General features: G+C 48.6%; 2 protein-coding genes across 4 annotated transcripts; one reads left to right on the forward strand and one right to left on the reverse strand.

Moving 5' to 3' along the window:
- Positions 1 to 1672: 1672 nt before the first annotated feature.
- Positions 1673 to 3102, forward strand: crebl2 (cAMP responsive element binding protein-like 2). 2 transcript variants are annotated; one of them, XM_024290352.2, is made up of 3 exons: positions 1673 to 1861; positions 2268 to 2465; positions 2575 to 3102. In XM_024290352.2, the coding sequence occupies exons 1-3, from the start codon at positions 1847 to 1849 to the stop codon at positions 2725 to 2727; spliced, it is 366 nt and encodes a 121-aa protein (XP_024146120.1). In that variant the 5' UTR covers positions 1673 to 1846; the 3' UTR covers positions 2728 to 3102. The 2 variants fall into 2 exon arrangements, with proteins under 2 accessions (XP_024146120.1, XP_024146125.1); XM_024290357.2 differs by lacking the exon at positions 1673 to 1861 and adding an exon at positions 1912 to 1931.
- A 1412-nt stretch (positions 3103 to 4514) lies between these two features.
- On the reverse strand, positions 4515 to 9609 carry gpr19 (G protein-coupled receptor 19). 2 transcript variants are annotated; one of them, XM_024290403.2, is made up of 2 exons: positions 9270 to 9609; positions 4515 to 7066 (listed from the first exon to the last, which is right to left on the reverse strand). In XM_024290403.2, the coding sequence occupies exon 2, from the start codon at positions 7035 to 7037 to the stop codon at positions 5766 to 5768; it is 1272 nt and encodes a 423-aa protein (XP_024146171.1). In that variant the 5' UTR covers positions 7038 to 7066; positions 9270 to 9609; the 3' UTR covers positions 4515 to 5765. The 2 variants fall into 2 exon arrangements, with proteins under 2 accessions (XP_024146171.1, XP_036066143.1); XM_036210250.1 differs by lacking the exon at positions 9270 to 9609 and adding an exon at positions 9101 to 9182.
- Between the last annotated feature and the right edge of the window lie 34 nt (positions 9610 to 9643).

Here is a 9643-nt window from a genome sequence, read left to right on the forward strand (position 1 = left end):
GCGACCACAAAACTTCACATTTGGAGGTTCAGATCCTTGTTATCCTGCCGCACAGAACACCAGAGACCCGGTTCTGGACCGGTCCAAACGGCAGCAGAACTCTGAGGATGTCAGCTGAGACGGGTTTGGTTTTTGGAAGATGAGAAGGAAAAGAGGTTTGATCAAAACTGAAACTAAAACCAGAACATTTGAGAATCTGAACCTTCGTGAGTTCTAAAGAGGAGGTCCAACAGAACCGCCTCTCCATGAGAGCAAACAGAACTTAAAAGACGAAACCAGAATCAGAATCTTGTTAGTACTGTGGATGAATCTAAGCCACTTTGGATCCATCCATCCATCTTCCTGTCTGCTGTGTCCCTTTCGGGGTCGCGGGGTGCCGGAGCCTATCCCGGCTGCTGATGGGCGAAGGCGGGGTACACCCTGGACAGGTCTCCAGTCTGTCTCAGGGCCTCAATCACACGCATCCACTCTCACAATCACACCTAGGGGCAATTTAGAGTCACCAATGAACCTATGAAGCATGTTTTTGGACGGTGGGAGGAAGCCGGAGTCCCCGGTGAAAACCCACGCATGCACGGGGAGAACATGCAAACTCCACACAGAAAGGTCCCAGCCGGGAGTCGAACCGGGGCCTTCTCGCTGTGAGGCAAGAGCGCTAACCACTGCGCCACCGTGCAGCCCCACTTTGGATCCCCTTCACATTCAAATGAAGAGAATTGAAATCAAAAGATGTTTGTTTGATTCTTTACTTAATGAAATGTTTCATCAGAACCGGTTCTGGACCCCCATGTTGGTTCAGACTGCAGGCCTCACACAGACCAGTCTGACAGCATTCTCCAGTCGGATCACGTCAGCCGCCTGCGGTTCAGATCATGTGACCATGAAGCCAGAACAACCAGCAATAAAGGGTTAAACTCCCAACAGTTCAACAGGAAGGAGAACCTCTTCACCTGTGATCAGGAGGTCTCTGGGTCTTCAGGTCAAAGGTCAGCTCCTGATCCTGATCTGTGGATGGATCCGTCCTCAGGATTCTTCTAGAAGACGAATCCTCTGAGGTTGGAGGAGGGGCTTAGTGGGGCGTCTCCTTCATGGGGTCTGAGGGTGGAGGACTGTCTTTTCATCATCAGGCGGCGTTCCCCAGGGCTCTGGGTTGGGCTCTCAGCGGTTCCTCAGAGGGAACTGCCAGAACCCAGACATGCCTTTGATGTACAGATAATGGAGGCACCTGTATACAGGTGCACAGGTAATAAGGTTTCACTTTTCAGAGACTGAATGAAACATGAAACATCTCTGAATAAAAATGAACCAAAAACAATGAAACCAATGGATGGAAAACTGAAAAGTAGTTGATCTGTTATACAGTAATTGGGAGTTATTTTTACTAGAAATCACATGAACAGATCAATGAAGCCGTTCATAAATACACCCAAAGCTTTTTAAAAACCTGAATTACGTATTTGGGGAGAAAATTACTGAAGTTTTCTTTGATTCTATAGAAAAAAGACATAAAATAAACGTTTTTATGAGTTCATGTGGACTTTGTGTAACGGAGTATGTTTCAAAGTTTTTTTCTTCTCTGAATCTGAACACAGAACCCGGTCAGCGGAGCTGCAGAACCACTTCCGGCCGCGCGGTGGCAGCACATCACAGTTCAGCATGTAGAGAGGAAACGAAGAAGAAGCGCCTCATGTAAACAACAGCAGCTCCTCGGATCCAGGTTGTTTACATGGTAGTTCGGTTCTGGACGGGCTTCAGGCTCGGTTTCTGAGCGTCTTCTGCTTCGTATTTCCGGTTTTTTTTCCGCCGAGCGGAGCTAACGGGAGCTAGCCGGCGGCGCGCGCGCGACATGGACGAGAACAAGGTGAGCAGCTAACGGCGGCTAACCAGCCGACTAGTTAGCATCTAAGTGAGCGTTCGTCACCGCAAACCGGGTTAGTTCGTTTGGTGTTTGTCCGCTGATGTTTTGATGGAGCTCGTTTGTTGTTTCGATCATCGCTCCGGAAGCGGCTAACGCAAGCTAATGCTAGCGTGACGTCAGTCGGCTCTCTCTGATGTTTAGCTTCGTTTACAATAAAATATATCTTCTGTCTGAAATCTGATCTCGGATCATCTGAATCATTTTTCTGTTGTGTTTGATGGTCAGAACCCAGCACAAGTTTATTCTGATCACGGATGGAGTTTCCCATCATCCTTCACACTAAGGTTTGGTGACGTCACGTGTGAGGCAGCTGTTGAAGGAAGTGTGTCTGTGTTCCTGCTCTGCTCAGATGGTCGCTGGTAAAGTGAAGAAGCCGGGAAAACGCGGCCGCAAACCCGCCAAGATCGACCTGAAGGCCAAGCTGGAGCGGAGCCGGCAGAGCGCCCGGGAGTGCCGGGCCCGGAAGAAGCTGCGGTACCAGTACCTGGAGGAGCTGGTGTCCAGCAAGGAGAGGGCCATCTGTGCACTGCGGGAGGAGCTGGAGATGGTGAGGTCATGGGTGGGGTGGTGGTCTGAGCGTGCTCAGCGAGGCGGCGGCGGCGCTCATGGTCCGACTGCATTCGGCGCTCACGGCGCCTCCTGTCCTTTCTCTGCAGTACAAGCAGTGGTGCTCAGCGATGGATCAGGGGAAGATCCCGTCGGAGATCAAAGCTCTGCTGACCGCTGACGAGCAGAAGACGCCTGGGGGCGGAGCCACCAAAACCTCCAAGAACAGCAAAACAAACGGCATCAGCAACGGCTCCAGTTAGAGCGGCGCCGCTCCTCCTCACATCCTCTCCACTCTGCAGCGCCTCCTCCTCCTCCTCCTCCTAACGTCCAGGACTCCTGCTGCAGAGTGGAGACCTGACCCGTCCGACCCGTTTGTTGGGCAGGTTCTGGCCGGGTCGCCAGGTGGAACAGAGGCTGTCTGGAGCTGCAGATGTTCCAGAGTTTAGAAGAACTGTTGTGTTCCTGTAGAGTTCCTGCTTCCGCCGTCCTGGCAGGTCACATGACCACGTCTTTGCGTTTGTCCTGGACTGAAGCTCCTGTGTGAGCGTTTGTGTGGTCTGTGACGACAGCTCAGCACTCTGAATGCAGCAGAGGTCCGGGTGTTGTAGCTTCTAATAAACCGTTTCATCTCCTGAGCCTGAACTCTCTCTGCTGTTTGCTCTTAGGACTTGAACTGAGACAGACGCGAACATCCACAAACTTCAGCCTCAAAGATCTTAGAACATCACGTACATCAGAGTAAATATCTTGTAGAATCAGCTTTTTGAGTTTTGAAGTGTATTATAATGTTATGTCCTCACTATAAACGCCCCCAAAGTCATATTTTGATGAGTATTCCTCTAAAACCTCTCGGAGAACCAGCCCCTTCCAAGGACGACTGGGTTCTCACATTATGACATCACAAAGTGGGGAACTCCTCCTTCCAGGAGGAGTCTGTTGTCAGCTCCACGCCCCAGGCTAACACACTCACACCCACTTCTTTCACTGAGCTAGCGGTGATTGGTAGGGATGTCCCGATCAGGTTTCTTTGGGCCCGATCCGATTCCGATTCATTTGATTTTGTGTATCTGCCGATACCGAGTCCGGATCTGATACTTTAATAAGACATTAAAACATGAATAAATTGAAGACACAGATTAGTGTTGTCCCTCATTCATATTTCATTAACCTTCTTTTATCAATAAAAACTTAACTAAAACACTTCAGTGAAGTAGCTTTAATAAACAAGTAAAAATACAGCAAATATAAACTAGTTATATAAGTGATAATTAGTCATGTGATAAAGTTTAGTGACTTTAGCTTTAATATCTTTAGAGCTATTGAACATTTTTGACCAAATGTGATTCCTGTCCTCATTTAAAATTCTTAAAAATAAATTATGACTTTGTTTTAGCATAAAATTTGATGAGTGTTCATGAATAGCTGATATCATTATTAGTTTTAATTTATTAGTTTTATTTATTTAGTTATTTTTAATATTATATGCTTCTTTTTTAAGTTCTTAAGACATCACATTTTTGGTTTTATTACCACAGTAGTTTATTTTCTTAACTGTTATTTCTCTGTCAGATAAATCAAACAGGCATATCAAAGGACAGCTCGGGTCCTAAGGAGTTATATCACGGCGCTAGCATGTAGCAGTTAGCAGCTGCTGTGTAGCCGTCTGTCTGCAGCATGAAGAGCTTCACATTAAACAGAAACTGTCTTTTTCTGTTGGAATGTCTTAGATGTTGTTTGTGTTTGGACAACAGAGACTCCTGCTGTCAGTTTAAACGTTTTAAAAGAGTTTTTGGTCCCAGAAGTCTGAATCTATGATGGTATTGCTAGCTGGACTGAATTGTTTTTGTTAGCCTTCTGCTCGAGCTGCTGCCATTCTGCTGCGTTTTACAGCAGCAACATTTTGAGTTTTTTCATGATATACAGATTTCTACTGGAGTATTTATGCGGAATAATAAGATTGAAATATAAAGCTCTGATCATAATCAGAATAAATGAAACACCCGATCCTGATATCAACCACGTGATCGGATCGGGACATCCCCAGTGATCGACTAAACACTTTTATTTTATATCCACATCTTTACAAACTTACAGGATGACATCATGAAATGGGCGGCACCCACAAGGAGTGAAAGGCGGAGCCTCTGAGATCGAGTCGTTTTACCTCTGGATGGAAAAGAGTTCAGAAAAATAGCTAATATTTCACAAATAATTAGTTCTGTGGTGTGCCAAAGCTCATATGTGATCATAAACATATATAGTACATATAGATTTAGTTTCCTCTGGAGGGCTGATGATAGCAGATGAGGCCCTTTAATTAACAACCTTCATCAGTTTCCTGACAACTTCCTGTTTCTTCTTTCCTCTGAGCCTGTGTGGATCTTCAGCTGCGGATCAGGATTCAGCAACTGTTAGAGCTGGAGACGGCTCACCGTTACCATGACGACCGAGCACATCCAGCCACTAGAGGGCAGCAGCTTCTCTGATGAGGAGACCCAGACTTTCACTGGATTCACTGGCTCATTACCTCCACCTCCTCCTCCTCCTCCACCTCCTCCTTCACCTCCTCCTTCTTCTTCACCTCCTCCTCCACCTCCTCTTCCTCCTTCACCTCCTCTTCCTCCTTCACCTCCACCTCCTCTTCCTCCTCCTAAAGGAGCTAACGTGGCTAACATGTACCGTGTTAAAACGCGTGAATAGAGTTACATAAGTCTGACAGACAGACTTCTCTCTGACTCTTCTGCGTTTTATAATCCGATGCCCCTTTTAGTGCAGAAAATATGGTAACAAATTTTTTCCAGCTCGTCTGTTGTGGGAAGATCCGGCTAGCGAGACTACCCAGAGATTTTCCTGGAGACCAAGAGATTAAAAAAACCTCTCAAACCTCCGCTGGTTTAGTGGCGGTGAGTTGGCCCCTCCCACAGACTGAAGCATTGAACCACGTGATGTCAGTGATGGATAAGCCTTTACTAGCGTTAGCTGCTACCACAAACACCACATTAGCAAAATAGATGCGATTACAACAGTTCACTGATAGTTGGCTACAGCTGGCTAACAATTCAACGTTATCAAAACACCTAAATTGTGGCGTTCACAACAAAAATAATCCATCGCAGCACGACACCGAGCAAGGATTCTGGTCCGACTGTGCTGTATAAAAACGATGGCTGCTGGGAGGAAAAAGCCCTTCTTGCTTTCCGAGATCCTCTGCGAACCGTGGGGAGGAGCTTAGCCTCTGGTTAGCTCACCTGCCATCACTGGTTCAGTTCAGGTGAGGGGGGAGCTCAGGCCAGTCCGCTCACACAAACGTGTTCGGGGGGTTGCTGTTGGTAGGCCAAGCCACCTTCTTGTCTTTGGCCTCCCTGCCGAAGGCGTCGTACACAGCCTCCTTGGTGGCCGGCTTGGCCTGCACCGGGATGTCCACCACGCCCACATAGTTCTTCTTGGCTACGCGGGAGCTGGCAGTGATGGTGTAGGCGTTACTGCGGTAACACTTCATGGACGACATGCAGAAGGTTTCCCGCATGCCGCGCCTGAAGTTGGCGTTGTAGACCGAGTACAGGGTGGGTTTGGAGGCCGTGGAGCTGAAGCAGATCCAGGCGATGGCAGTAAAGAACAGCAGTCCCTGCCGGCTGGCTCCTCCGGACTCCCGCGGGTGCCACAGCTGAGCCACATAAAAGGGCATCCAGGTGAGGAAAAAGACGGAATTGAGCATCAGGAACATCTTGATGGTCTTGACTTTAGTCCGTGGAACAATGTTCATTGTGCGGCGCACCGTGTGGCCGTCGCTGATCCTCCAGATATACCGCACTACCCGCTGGTAGAAGGACACGATCAGCGCCGCCGGGACCAGGAAGCCAACCAGGAGGTGGACGGCAGCGTAGGCTATACTGTCCCAGCTGTCTGAGAGGAAAAAGTCACAATGACTGTCTATAGACGAAGACCCGTAGAAGAAGAGGCACGGCGACACAAAGGCGGCGTCAAACAGCCACGAAGCCAGGATCATCTTCTTGGCCTTCTCCCGGGACACTTTGAAGCTGAGAGGATAGACAATCGTGTAGAAACGGTCCACGGAGATGGAGAGCAAGACGTAAACCTGAACGCCTGGGCACAGGTGTTGCATGTAGCGCACTAGTTTGCAGGCAGCGGCACTCAGGGGCCATCGACCTGACGCCACCTGGAGGAGTACGAAGGGAGCGCACCCGAGGCTCATCAGCAGGTCGGCGCAGGCCATAGACACTACGAAATAGTTGGTGGTGGACTGGGTCCTTCGGCTGCGGTGAATGACCAGGCAGACCAGGGCGTTCCCCAGAATGGAGACCAGCCAGAGAACCCCGAAGACCAGGCCCAGAGCGGCCACCTCCCCTGACGTCAGTTCATAGGAGGCGGAGGAGGCGTTGGGCTGGCTGGAGGAGGCGCCCTGGAGGCTGCAGAGCGTGGATGTCGGGAAGGTTGCCAGGACAGTGGAGTTTTCTCTCTTGGAAAAGTTAAATGACATCTGATACATGAACGCCGGCGCGTAGAGGGAGGGGTTGACTCCAAACCTGTCTGCTGACTGATCCAGCACCATGGCTACTCCGCTGTGGGGGGGCCGGGACGCTGTGGAGACACAGACAGGTTCATGATTGGTACCACCAACGACCCCCAAGAGGAAAGACAACCCTGAAGAACCCATGAAGACAGAAACATGCAACAACAGAACAGTTGCAAAGGTTCTACTGGACTGTGAAGGTGCTCTTCTAGGCGGGGGTCTTAGTCACTGTTGGTTTTGTGGTCGGTCAGATTTTAGAAGTCCGATCTTTTGGTAACAACCACTCCTGGTTCCTGGACTCCTTCAGTAAAGGGTTAGACTGATTCTTCAGATGTTCTGACCGACCCGCTGGTAGAAGGACATAAAAACACAACCAGGTCTCTAAGTCACTTCTGGACCGGTCGATTGGTTGGTTAAGTGCTGGTTTAGTTAGTAAAATCAAAGCTATTACTATGACATTAGTCTAGTAATCTAGCTGGACTTGAGTAAGTCATTAGAATTAGTATTATTTGGTTAGTTTAGAGACTGAACAGGCCTGACTTGGGACTTGGTGGAGTTATGGGGGTCTAAGGCCAGTGGAGGATCAAAGATCTTGAACCTCCGTGGTGCTGGCTCCCAGCCGCAGAACTGCTGGTCCTGATTTCATTAGCGTCTCGCTGGGACTGGTTCTGCTGTCTGTGGGACCCGGATGTCCTCTGAGGATCTTCATCAAGAAGGTACAGCAGCCCAGGAGGGAACGCTCTGCTGACTGAACTGCAGTTAGATCCTAGCAACCCCCCAGAGGAGTTCAGACTCCCCAGGACTCCACGAGCAACGACACCGCGGACTTCCTGTTTGCTGTTCCAGCAGGAGAACTGAAGGAGCCGAAGAACCGCAGTGATCAGAAACAAATCTATAAACAACAGAATCAGTCTTCAAACCGGCCTGATCAGGCCCCGCCCACAAGCTCTTCACCTTTCTACTCAACCTTGGTGTTTTGATTTCTGCAAGTTACTGGAGTAACTATAGCAAAAACGGCAGTAGTTACTATTGTAACAATAATTATATTTAACATGAAAATGTCAGAAGTTACAATTGTAACTACAATACTAGTTAGTACTTGCTTTTGTAACCGCGGAAGTAACTATGATTACTATAGTAACTTCAGATGTTACAATAGAAACTACAGCAGCAACTATAGTTACTATGGAACCTTTAGACATAACTATGTTATTATTGTAACTACAAAAGTAACTATGGTTACTGTAGTACTTTCAGACGTTAAAATTGTGACTACTATAGTAACTGTAGTTACTATAGTAACTTCATGTGTTACTTATGTAACTACAGCAGTAACTATGGTTACTGTAGTAACTTCAGATGTTATTAATGTAACTATATTAGTAACTGTAGTTACTATAGTACCTTCAGACGTCATTATTATAGTTACAGCAGTAACTATGGTTACTATAGTAACTTCACATGTTACTATGGTGTGGCTGTGGTGCAGCAGTAGGGTGTTCGACTCCTGATCAGAAGTGAGCGGGTTCCTTGGGCAAGACACTGAACCCCGAATGTCCTCTGGTGGGAGGTTGGCGCCAGTGTTCGGCAGTGGAGCCAAAACCAATGGGTGAATGTGTGAATGTGTGAATGTGTGAATGTGTGAATGTGTGAATGTGGGAATGGGTCTGTGACTGTGAGGCGCTTTGGGCCCTCGAAGGAGGGTAGAAAGCGCTATACAAGGATATACCATTTACCATGGTAACTTTGGCAGTAACTGTGGTTACTATAGTAACTTCAGACATTACTATGGTAACTACAGCAGTAACTAATCAGTACTTCAGGGGTTCATCTCAGACTGACTGCTCCTCATCTTAGGGAGGTTCACAAACCTTTATCAAACTGAACGGAACCTGCAGTCTGAACGGGTCAGAGGTTCTGAAGCAGCAGGTTCTTCAGGATCAGGAGGAACCCGTCCTCAGGATCCAATCCATTTGTGGTTCTAGTCTGAGACCAGAATCTCTGCTCAGATTTTGGTTCAAAACAAAACTAATTTCTAAACTTTCACCTGAAATTTAAAAAAAAATCTAAATTTGGTCGCAACCGGATGTTGGGTCCGTCACCTTCATCTGGACCAAATGAGATTAGCTGGTGCTGATGGTGAAGGCCTTCCTCCTGACATCTTCAGCAGGTGAAGCTGCTTCGAGCAGCTAACCGAAAAAAAAAACCGGAGAACCCGATCAGTCCGGACCGAACCGAACCATCGGTTCTACAAAGAAGGCGGATTCTTACAGGTTCGGCATCGCTGTAGCTCCTCTTCTTCATCCCGAGCTGCTGCGTCTTCATCACTCAGCGCGTAAACAATCCGTGGCGCAGCAACGCGAAGGGGGCCCGAACCACACGACCGTTTCTGGACCGAACCGAGCCGCAGAGACAACCGTCCGCGAGGCTACCCGACCCGGCATGCGGGCGGCCATCGGCGGCGGGGGGAGACGCGCTTCATCCCGGGTTTGTCCCAGCTTCACGCGGGAAGAGCAGACATGATGGAGGATGGAGGATGAAGATGCAGCTGAGGAAGAGGAGGGAGCAGCAGGGGCGGAGCCGGAGCGCGCGGGGCCCGGGGCTGCATGGAGGAGGAAGAACCTGCAGCACCTGTGAGGTTCTGA

This window comes from Oryzias melastigma, linkage group LG23, assembly GCF_002922805.2.
Source record: "Oryzias melastigma strain HK-1 linkage group LG23, ASM292280v2, whole genome shotgun sequence".
NCBI lineage: Eukaryota > Metazoa > Chordata > Actinopteri > Beloniformes > Adrianichthyidae > Oryzias > Oryzias melastigma.